Raw genomic sequence first — 12405 nt, 5'->3', positions numbered from 1 at the left:
GCGCGACTCACCCATAGTCGTCGCCATGGCGGGTGGCGGTGGTGCACCGGGACATGGCGGTGGTGGTGGCGGTGCTGCTGCCATTGGTGGCGGCGGTGGTGGCACTATTTTCATGGGTGGCGGTGGTGGTGGTGGTGATACGGCACCATTGCAGCCTGTGAGGCCGGCTACTTTTTGGTCATCTGGTATGCTACCCTCTGTGACTAGCCGCTCGAGACGTGTGCGCTCTTGCTGCTCGGTCATCAAGCGATGTTGCAAATCTTCCGCCTTCATTTCTGCCGTTTGCGCGCGTTGCATTGCCTGCGAGTGATTCGCCGACTCCTTTTCGAGCCGTTCACGCATGCGCGCCAAATTTGTCTCCAAATCTTCCTTCTCCTGCTGGCGCTGATCCAATTCTTGTTCCTTTTTGGCGAGTCGCGATTGCACTTCAAAGTTTTCACGTTCCAATTCATCAGCGCGCTTGCGCGCTTGTGTCAATTCTTCTTCTTTCACCAACAATTGCACGATTTCGCTAACATTTATTTGTAGTGGCGCGACGTCGGGGTCGCGCACCAATGGAGATGGTAGCTTCTCTTTGTTGGGATCGTCGGGGTCGACATCGCTTTGTGGACGTCCTTCGGTCTGTAGAACAATCTGCTGGACGACGCGATCGAACATGAGCCAGTGCTGTGTGCAGGCACCGGTGTCTGTGCGCGACAAAAAGAAATGAAAAAAAAGCGTAAACGCTGGTAGAGGCATTTTAGCTTAGAGGATTACTCACATGGCAACAACAGCATATGCTGTAAGAATGATAATAAGTGTGGATACGCGGGTGAGTGGCTCAATTTGCGACGCAGCAAATCAAACATAGCCGTGGCGCTTTTCGTATCCACATGTTCGTGATTGAACTTGCGCGCTAGCTCCTTCTCGTCCTCGGCGCGCACCATTTCAAAGAAGTCCTGCAAAGAGGAAGGTGTTGTATTTAGTAAGATTGCAGGAGCCATGCGCTCCATTTGTCTGTCCTACTTACCAAATGCCTATCGAGCGTTTCGTTTTCGTGCTTACGCAGCTTATCGATCACCGGCTGTATGCCGAGCATCAGAAACTCGTAACGCAAGTGTAGCCGGAACTCCAGGCTTTCCTGTCCGGGTCCGTAGTTAAGCACTGCATTGATGAAGGACATAATGGCAGTCTGCAGATTGATGTTGTCGCTATAGTCGCCTCGCTTGCGATCCAAGTCGTTGATGACGGTCTATGTAGGCGGTGTTAAGCGAGTTATAGTTAGACTGAAATATATTGCTCTTCCTCGTCTTTTCTCTCAACCTACCTGAAATCGCACGCGCTCCGCTGCAAATTCCTGAAAGTTCAGCATGGCTTGCAACACTTTGCGATGACCACCAGGCACCAAGCATACAGCACCCAAGATTTCCAAAGCTGCAATCTTCGTTTTGATATTATCGGCCGCTAGCGAACGCGCGATCGTGTCAATCGATGTGGGATGCGCCAGCACATGAGCGCGCCCGGTCTAAAAGAAACAGTAGTGTTCATAAATCAATTTTTAACTTTCCGCTAGCAACGCGCCCAACTTACCGAGTTATTCATCAGCGCCTTGATGCAGCCGATTATTTTGTAATGCAGATCACTATTCGCCACGCATGTGCCCATCTTTTTCAGCAAATTGAGTAGGCATGGCAAGCCATCCAGATCGACAAAGCGCAGCACAAAACTGTGAGTTGACGTGCGCAACGCTGTTTTTAGCGCATCCAGAAATGGACCATGTCCTTCGATGCGCAGATAGTACTCCATGCAGGCAGAATCGTCCGAGTTGAGGCGTACATAACGCTCTAAGGTTTTTAGATTCTCAATATAGTAATCGGCTGTGGGTGGTTGTGTAATTGATGCAGCACTGCCGTCGGTCGTATCGATCGGCTGTTTACGTGAACAATATATTTGCCATTTCTTTTGCGGCGGCAAATTGAGCATAGCCTCTTTATTGGGTGCTGTAAGGTCGAGTTCTTCAACGAGCTCAGCGAATTTGACGTCCAACTCATCCAAGGGTGGCATCGGTTGTGTGGGTGTGAGTGTTTGTAACGTGAAAGCGCCCTCAACAACGCATATCTCGGGTGGCTCGTCATCCTGGTGGAATCGGGAAGAGGGGATAAATGATGATAATGATGCAGCTTATATATGTACATGTATGTATGTATAAGAGCGAAAAATGGCACAATGTTGAATTCGGTTTGTTCCAAACTACTATACATATATGAGCCTCTAAAACCCTTACTATATTATAGTGGACTATTTTAAGTTTCTGTTGCAGTTTAAGCTGAACTTATTAGGTCTTATGTAAGTCTGCAAACTGTCCATTTAAGGAAAATTATATTTTTTCTTAGTTTATTTGCTGTTTTATTGAATAAAAAAATATTTTATAGAAAAAAACTCGAAAGTCTACAAATTCTCCACTGACAAGATACAAAATTTTGTACGTTAGTTTTAAATTTTCGGTGACTCTTTGCACACCACATAAGTTTAAGGCCATGAGAAGAAAGTCTCCAAACTCTCCACCAGCTAAAACATTATTTTTACGATTTAGTTTAGTTATTTATATAATTGTAAACTCAACTTGCAATTTTTTGGATGAAAAAGCTTAAATCTCCAAACTCTCCACTATCAAGAATTTTAATTTAAAAAGCAAATTGAGCATTTTAGCAATTCCTTACAAAAAGTGAAATTAAATGCTTCATAACTAAAAGTCTCCAAAGTCGAAAAACGTTATAATCTTCTTCCGGAGATATACTAAATTTTTCCACCAGCTTATAACAACAATAACAGTTGACTATTTTACCACTTTAAGGAACAAACAACGAGTATTTCGTGACTCACCGCAAGGTTAATATGTACTTAATATTTACTATCCCTTCGGGTTTGCGTAACTTGCGCGCTATGTGCAAATGTGCAAATGTCCAAATCAACAAACCGCAACATAAGCTAACTAGCGAAAAATTGCAACCAATATCAATAAATGTTGCTAAATCGAATGGCATTAACTATGTCAACACCTTAGAAAGTAACCGAGCCATAATATGGAGACTTTTACTATACTCTAACAAGTATTGACTACTCGCGTATGCATCGATGATCCGCTTTGCAGATAGTATGCGGAAAATATTTACGTATGTATATGTACATAGTTGCACTAAAAAGCAACGACTGAGACTACATACTGTTGTTGTTGGGAATTGTCGTTGCACTTGCTGTTGTTGTACAAAGTGATTGCAACTACATAAGCTAGTTACAACTTTCCCATTGGTGCAACTTTTCTAATGTAAGCAAAAATTATGCCATCAAATTTCGGTGTGAAAGTGAGTAAGGCCTCGTAATTAGCAATTGCATAAAGTGCTATGTTTTACGTTAGAGTTAGCGAGTTTGGCGAAAAGCGAGAGTTTGGCAAAAATGTGTTATTAAACTGATATTGGCTAAAAAGGTGCACTTCTTTTATTGCTTTTTGTGCTTTAATGCGAACTATGAATTCAAAGCGGGCCCAGCATGGACAGTATGTTAAGGCAAGTTAAGAGGTCATATAAATGTAATGATCTGGATGTAAATTTTGCGAATGAGTGCGTGAGGTGAATGAACAGGTGATTTTTTTTATTTGTGGTGTAAGTGTTTGTACATACATATGTATGTGCATATACACATGTACATATTTATGCGTAATGTTGTGCATAAGAAGAAACGAGTTGCACAAAGTTAAATGCAAATAGTCTATCTGTCTACATACATAAGTATGAAAGTATTTCGAAGTAACTATCAATTTCGCAATCTGTAGCAGTCATTAAAGTTTTCTTTTAAATCTCCAAAGGCTTTGAGGTATTAGACACGGTTTATGAAAATTTCCAGTCCCAATTATAAAAAGGGCGTGAGGTAAAATTTTTTTCAAAGTCTCCACTGACCTAAAACCAATGTCTGCATTAATCTTAAACTTTTTTTATAACAAAATTCTAATTTTGTATTTTAAAAGGCCCACTGATAGTATTTTAAAAGTCTACAAATTCTTTCGAGCTGTCAAAGTTTCCTTCTAACTCTCCAAAAATTTTTCTTCTAACACTCTAAAGGCATTGCGGTATTAGACATGATTTATGAAAATTTCCGGTTCCCAATTATCAAAAGTGTGTGAGAGTCAAATTTTTTAAAAGTCTCCGCGGACCTAAAACAAATGCCAACATTAATCCTGACCTTTTTTTATAAGGAAATTAAAACGCAAAATTTTTGTTTTCAAATTTTGAAAGTCTACAAATTCTTTTGTAAATCGTATTTGAAATTAATCATTTTTCGAAACTCTCCAAGCTCTCCTCAAGCAAAAATTAGTTTTCTTAGCTTCTACAACGGGTCCTCGATATTTATGTGTACATGTACCTAAATGTTTAAGGAACGATGTTGGAAGTGACAAGTCTCCAAAATACCAATTAAGCATAAATATGAATATTTAGACTATGACTGAAATAAAATTAATGCAAATCATTGATCATATATCTACAGTATTTATATGCTAACAGTATTTATTTTGCAGCGTGTTTCAGGCAGGGTTAGCCGCTATAAGGGACGCAGTCTACTGGCTATTTACCAGTGCAACATCTAATCGAAGGCTAAATATCTACTCTGACAGCCAAGCGGCAATCTTTCCTAATATGGAGGGTGTAGTAGTTTCGGTGGCAACTGGGCCTGCATAAAATTCTTGCATACAAAGTTGCAAAGTATTTCGAACCGGTAGTCAACCGCAATTGGCAAAAGGGGCTTCTACAGCTGGCTAAGCACAACTTTTCGGCTTTAATAAGAGTCCTGACTGGATACTGTTCATTAGTACATACACTACGCAGTACGACTTTGTATCGTTTTTTGATTCCCTATTTACCTAGCTGTTTGGAGGATGACGAAGTAGAATACCTTATACCTTCAGCATTTGCTTCTAACCTGACCTACTTTTCTAGGACCAAGTTTTATGTCTATTTCAAGAATACTTCCAGCGGGCGAAAAATCAGAACGCTGCAATAGAAAGCGCTTAAGAAAATTATCTACTTAAAGTAGATGAACCAATTGAAGGTTCCCTTTGATCGCGGGGCGAATGAAACAGAACTTAAAAACACAGGAATATGGCCTGTATATGCTCTCCAGATTTTTCGATTTAGTCGAAGAGCAGAAAAGTCAAAAAACCGTTCATAGATAAGAGTTGGACCAAATATCGAATCGTGTCACTTAGTCTAGCTATCACCCATAGTTTAATGTCCCACTTTGAGTCTGAAAAACAACAATCAAAAGGCCTCTTTAATGGCGCTGTGAGCGCCTAAGCGGCTTTGGCCGAGTCCAAAACAGCACGCCAATCGTTTCTTTTCTGTGTCAATTGACGCCAATTGGAAATGTCATGTGAATCCAATCCTAATCCACCAGATCTTTCTAACGCAGAGGAGGCCTTCCTCCCGAAAAGGCTTACCCTTCAACAAAAAGATAATAAAAACTCGACAAGCCACATAGATAAAGGATCTATTGATTTCTTATGAGTCTGTGAAGTCATATGTATTTTTTTCCGTAAAAACCTACAATCCTCTCAGTTAGAAAATAAAAGTAAAATAAGCTACCTTAGTCATTCCGATCTCACGTCGTTATAAAACCATATCTCGTCATAATCAAAAGTTAAGCTCAGATTCAGGAAGTATAATATGTAAAAAAGAGTAATATGACTTTAAGAGCATTGACACGTTTGTCACAGTTCAGAGAAGACCAGAGTTTAAAATTTAAGCTTTTGTCTTCTTCTTATTATTTATTGGCGCCGCCTAAGCGATTTTGGCCGAGTCCAAAACAGCACGCTAGTCATTTATCTTCTGATGCCAATTGGAAATGCCAAGTGAACACAAGTCCTTCTTCACCTGGTCTTTCCAACGCAGAGGAGGCCTTCCTTAGGAGCGTTTCTGTCCATTCGAACGACATGGCCAAGCCAGCGGAGCCGGTGAATTTTAATCCGCTACATTTCTGTCAAGTATCAGTACATATACTATGTTTCGAAAGTTGTCATGGCAAGTGATTAATTTTTATGAGCTGTTAAGTGACCTTAAACTCAAATTGTAAAGTTTTAAGAAAGTTTACGAACTCTACATTGAATAAAGGTTACTTTCTTAACAGTATTTCGAAGTGTTTGCAAATGTTTATGCACATGAGTTAAATTTTTTAATAAAATTGAAAGTCTCCAAACTCTCCACAAATTAAAAATATTTAAAAAACTTGTTTGTTTTTGCTAATATTTACAAAGAAGTTGATTAATAATTTTTATTAAAATAGTAACTCTCCATTCGTTAAAACTTATTTTGTAGCAGCTTATTTCTATAAACTCTCCAAAATTTCAAAATTATTTTAAAAAACTTATTTGAACTTCTGGTGAATTTGAATGGAGCTCAGTACTTTTCTAAACCAACTATATATGTATTAAATATGCTCATGAAAATATCAACTTAAAACGTTCTAAATTTAAAGCCTATCAGCTAATAGTGCAGTTCTAATGGCGCCAAATTGCACATTTTCACGCTCTAATTCGCTAGAGAATTTGCAAGAATTTCTTCAGCACTGCGCCGCGCTGGTTAACCATTTAATTGGCATTAACTGCCAATACACTGCAATAAGGTGTGCTTGCACGCACTCAAAACAATTTCCGATGCGCTTAAAGAAGTAACAAATGCCTAGCAAGAATGAAAATGACTTTCGTTACACTTCAATGATTTTCCCTCTACCACCTTCTTCATTACACCTCTTCCCAACAGCCGTGCAACAAATTGGTCTATGTCGCTGCATTTGCAACAACAAAGATTGCGAATGATTGCGCTGAGCGGCAATTATGGCTACTATTACGTATACGCTCCGTTGCACATTTTTTATATACTCGCTGTCGTTCAACTAAGCGGACGAACGAGTTGAAGGCATTAAACATAGCACCGAGGCACACACTCACCTGAAAACACCCACACCAGCCACGTCTACCTCGAAATGCTGGCATTTTCTTCTCTTGCTGATGCCGATAGAATTTCTGTAATGGCGTCTCCTTGATCGCGTCCGTCTTTTGCTCTTTACCAAATGGATAACTGATTCTGCAGCCTAAAATGTTGGTGGTATAGTATGAGCTATTATTAGTGCCGCCGCCGGCTTCATCTCTGTGCGGCGCTGTTAAATTATCTACGCCTTGTTGTTCGTGTTGTTGCTGCTGTTGTTGTTGCTGCCAATAACGCTGTAAGCTATAGAGACAATTCAATTCTGGTAGTCGCGCCTTTAAACGATTGAAATCGAAACGCTGTTGGAAGGACGCCGATGATGTGTCACTGGTGGCGCTATTCGTTAAGTGACTGTTGCTTATATGATTGTTGTTGTTGCTGTTGCTATTGCTGTGATTGTTGTGCGCTTCGTTGTTGTTGTTGTTGTTGTTGCTGCGTTGGTGCGACGGTTTCTGGAGCGTGCTATCCGGTGTCGTCTGTAGGCTGTCGTTGTTGGCACTGAGGGTGTCCGGTTCGTTGGCACAGCCGATGGGACACGACTGAAGTGTCTGTAGAAAGGGAAGAGAGGGAGAGAATATTTGAAATTAGTGATTTAAGGGCAAAGAGAAGGAAGATATGTATTATATTTTGATTTGATTTGTACAAGTGATTGAAATATTTTCCAAAAAAATAATTGTTTATGAATTTTCATGCACTTAATAAACATAAAGGCATTCTATAAAAACATAAAATTGCTGGTATAAGAAAATTAAAGGCTGTTTAAGCGAAAATCAAAAATTCTCCAAACTTTACATTAGCTAGCTGAAACAATTCCTTAGATGTTTCAAACGAAAGAGAAATTTCCCTTTTTCTACAAAAAAAAAAAAAATGAAAATGTGTGCTTCCCTAAAACATTAAAATCCAGATTCTAGACTAACAGCCTATGAAAAAAAAATGTTAAGCCGTAACTTAAGATGCGGCCATACTCAATAAGCAGTTTCAAATATTTTAAATAATTATTTAAAAAGTCTCCAAACTCTATACCGCTACCCAAATACAAAACATTTCGCGCAAACTATAATTAAGAGCCTAGAATATACAAAAAAGTTAAAAGAGCGAGCATTTATAAGTCTCTACACTAAACTTAAATTCCAGATATATGCTGCTGGATCTATAGCTGGGACTTTAGATTGCTCAAAGCAGTTAATGAATGAAAATTTTGAAAGTCTCCAAAGTATATACCATGTATAATTATCATATATGCTGCTGAATCTATAGCTCCGAGTTTTCAATGCTCGAAGCATTTAATAAATGCAAATTCTGCAAGTCTCCAAGCTCTACAAAAAAGTTAAATTGTAGAAAAGTCGTTAAACTGCAATTGAGTGAGAAAAATGAGTGCGAAAGTTAAAGGATTAAATTACAGAACAATACTAAATACTAACTAAATTACAGAAAATAATTTTACGAAATTTTAAGTAAATACGTATAGTATCCATACCAAAAAATTCACGTCGCCATCGACATGGCGTTATTATCTAAATGAAGGTAACAAATTGAAAGCTGTGGCCCGTCGTTTTCAATGAGTTCAGCACTTCAGGCAGAAAAAGGGAGCTTAAGCTCCGACTCGATTTTCAGCACAAATTCTTGAGCTTACGCCACCAGTGCAAATAAAGAGTCTGTGCTTTAGGTCACCTTTTATGCAAGAGGCCTATTTACTGAGCGGTTTGGTTGCCTGCGTTGCGGACTTCGTGCGCTGTTTTCTCTTGGGAGTGGTGTATGGAGTGCGTATATGAGGGAAAAAATTATACGAAATTAAGTTGAATACATTTCTAGACACATTTGGGGGGTTTCACAACGATGTCGTAAGTGTCGAATTTTTGTGTGCCGTAAATTTTAAGCGGCTAAAAATATATTAAGGGGGTTTGCAAGGTACCACAAAAGTCACATCATGAATCTCACAGTGCTACAAAAAAGTTGGTTGTTGTTTCAATCGCTCTAAATATTTATTTAAGCTTTTAAAGTTTACGACATACAACAATACGACACTTACCGCACCGTTGTGAATACCCCAATTGTATATGGAAGAAGTATACATAAACGCAGAAGTGAATTTTTCATTCGGGTCTGTATCTGTTTTATGTACTATATATATACATGGGGGTGATAAGATTTAGTTATAAGTTCTACCACCAGTATGTTCTAAAAACATTTGTAGTAAACTTAGTTTGCGTATGAGGGTTGTGTAAGGAAGACTAAATAGAGTACTCGGTTATGCTTCGTGTATAGGAGGAATCCGATTTCGTGTTGTATACAGGTCCCGATGGGTGCCGGAACGATGCTGCAACCGATTCCGTTTGATAGAAAGTTGCTTGCTTCACTCCGTAAAATAAAGTAACATGTAAATGGATGCTTATTTCTTTATAATCGCTAGCATTCAGTTGTTCATTGCGAAATAGTTTGTTAGTCTCTTTTTTGTTTTCTTTCGTGATACTTGAGTTTAAGCAACCGTTCACATTAATGGTCAAAGTTTTTCATGTACATGACCAATTTAGTAATTCAGGTGTTAAACATTTTCGTTTTGGACATTTTCCAATTAGATTCACCAAAAAAGTTTTACCCAGTTTTTAGCTTTTCAGTATAAGGCCGGAATGATGCTTTAACCTTCAGTTGGAATTCATGTCAATGGTTATTGCTTAAGATAAACTTGGTGTGGAAAATCGGTGACCGGTCTTACCGCTTCTTTATTTTGCGAGTTGAATGTCAATGTGACAATGCAAAGAGGTTGAAGAATAAATACGCACATACATATGTATGTATGTACATTAGATTGCATCACCAAAAAGTTGCTGTGTTTCCGCCGGGATTACAAAATGTATTATATTTGAAGATTTTCACCAAAATATTTCGGAAAAATATTAAAATTTACGTGAGCTGGACCGATTTGAAAATACCTCCAAAAATGGAGTTTTTGATGAATAAAAATGGTTTCTGGAAGAAAAAATTCCCTCAGATAGCAAAACAGTTTAAATAATAATAATAAAAAAAAAATTAATAAAAAAATAAAATAAAAATAAATTAAAATAAATAAAAAAAAAATTAAAAAGGAAAAATTCTACAAAATCATAATACATTATGAGATTCTGGTGCTGTTTTTGAACTTTTTTCAAAGATTGGTTTAAGAAAAGCTTGAATAACTGGGCCAAAGGTATAGCGATGAGGTATTATTATAAGGACATTTTCTCACCCTTTTTATTTCTTTGCAAATAAACTCATTCACGTCCCATTTTTTTTTGCAAATATCAACACATTTTGATTCAACTTTGAATGACGCTCTTTCATCTTACCTTTCTCTTTCATACCTTGAATGAGTTTATTTGCAAAAAACAATAAAAAGAGAATACAAAAAAGAGTGTGAAAGTACCTTTCTAATGATACCTCATAAGCCTAAAATGATAAAGTTTTGGCTGAGTTATTCAAGTTTTTCTTAAACCAGTCTTTGGAAAAAATTTAAAAACAGCATCAAAAATCTCATTATTATGATTCCAGTGGAAACCTTTTTGTATGCCGATTTTTTAAGCTTAAACTGTTTTGCTATCTGAGGGAATTTTTCTTCAAAAAATCCTTTAAAAACCAATTTTCTTCATAAAAATTTGAATTTTTTTAGGTATTTTCAAATCGGTCCAGCTGCCTTATACTGAGTTTCACCCGAAAAAAATTCACTCGAAAATTTTATCATCCGCCCATAGTAAATACATTCTGCCTTATCCTGAGTTTCGTCCAAAAAAGGTTTCACCAGAAAATTTGTATTCCGCCCATAGTAAATACATGGAAACCAAAAGTGAAAAGTGAACCGGTTCGGGGAAAATGAAACTCACGATAAGGCTGATTAATATCTTTTCCGAAATATTTTGGCGCAAGTCTTAAAATATAGTACATTTTATAATTCCAACGGAAAAACGGTAATGATTTTATTTTTATTTTTTTTGATGGGGAGGGGTGCAGTCTAATGTACATACATATGTATGTAAGTCAAAGTGCTCCATAGTATAAAAATTTAAATGCCAATTCCCATAAGACGGTACGATTCTCGTCAAGCGGGTAGGTCACAAGCAGAGCAAATAAATTTAAAGTATCAACCAAGACAATAAATACAAAAGTGCCTATACTTATATATGAGGTGTTGGTGCTCATAAAATATAAAATTGATAAATGATTGCAACCGCGCAATTGTATATACATACATATGTAAGTAATGCTGTGTAAATATGTGTGCATTCATATGCAAATTAAAGTTCAAGAATAAGAAGCGGATAAAAATAAATGCAGCAGGCATTGACATGTGAATGTGCAAATAACGTAATCCATAAAATGCAAGCTGGTTGATATGCATGTAATTGGTAATTGAAAATATTGTACGAGTATAGGCAACAAGTGGGTTGTTTATGTGGAGGCGTCAAGTGTCGAATACATTTGCATAGGTGAAATATGCCATGGTTGTTTTAATGGGTTCACAAATAGTATCCATATATTTGCAATGCTTTTTAAATGTTTTACATTCATGTGTAACTGTATAGTATATGTTTATTAAGTAACAAATTCTTTACATACATATGTATATGTACTTATAAGACAGTGGTATAATTTTTACAAGAATGTGCATTTATTAGTTTACAACATACATATTTCATTAATTAGTATAATACTCTACATATAACACTGGCCTTTTGCTATTCAAAAGAAACTTTGAAATGTCTCTCCATACTGAAATAATTTAAGCGCAAATTATAGTAGCTCCAAAATCATACTTTTTTCAATTTAGGTGAAATAATTTTCCAACGCAATTTGCTCGAAAGACTCTACAAAAATGTTAAATAAACATCACTTTGTATATGCGTTAGTAATTTTATTTAAGTATTTTGAATGCAAATATTTAGAAATTTCGAATGAAAAGAAAAAAGTCTCCAAGATCCCCATGGACATAAGCTTTAAAAGCTTTGTGATCTATAGGCAAACATTAAATAAAAATCTGTTTGTATTTCTCTTAGTAATTTAATTTGAATATTTTAGGCCCAAATTCACAGTGTGTAGTTAATCACTACAAGTGTTTAGCTGCGATTTTCATATTCACAGTGCTCAGTTAACAAAAGCCCAAACCAGCGTGACTCCATAGTTAAGCTCTTGTGAAATGATTTTTTTTTTGTGGAACGAATTTCAAATTTGTATTGATTTTTAGAATTTGTATATTTTCAGGCGATATGAATTTCCATAGTTAGTTAACTGAATATAAGTTTAAAGTTAAACTCTTGTTAGTGGTTAGGCTAATAACAGTTTAACTAAGCACTGTGAATCGGCACTGAATGTAAACTCAAAGTTAAACTATTGTTGTTAGTTAAGATAACAATGGTTTAACTACGCA

General features: G+C 37.0%; 1 protein-coding gene across 1 annotated transcript in view; it reads right to left on the bottom strand.

The window, feature by feature from the left end:
* LOC118748887 (disheveled-associated activator of morphogenesis 1) overlaps positions 1-12405 on the bottom strand; it is a 119299-nt gene that overhangs the window by 3434 nt on the left and 103460 nt on the right. The window contains exons 3-8 of the mRNA XM_036483610.1: positions 6974-7558; positions 1570-2115; positions 1307-1504; positions 1010-1231; positions 761-938; positions 12-686 (exon numbers count right to left, since the gene is read on the bottom strand). Of these exons, the coding sequence (XP_036339503.1) occupies positions 12-686; positions 761-938; positions 1010-1231; positions 1307-1504; positions 1570-2115; positions 6974-7558 (2404 nt within the window). The remainder of the gene's footprint in view (positions 1-11; positions 687-760; positions 939-1009; positions 1232-1306; positions 1505-1569; positions 2116-6973; positions 7559-12405) is intronic.

This window comes from Rhagoletis pomonella, unplaced genomic scaffold (genome assembly GCF_013731165.1).
Source record: "Rhagoletis pomonella isolate Grant_MI unplaced genomic scaffold, Rhpom_1.0 Rhpom_scaffold_00013, whole genome shotgun sequence".
Classification (NCBI taxonomy): domain Eukaryota; kingdom Metazoa; phylum Arthropoda; class Insecta; order Diptera; family Tephritidae; genus Rhagoletis; species Rhagoletis pomonella.
This window is presented reverse-complemented; position numbering and strand designations above follow the sequence as displayed.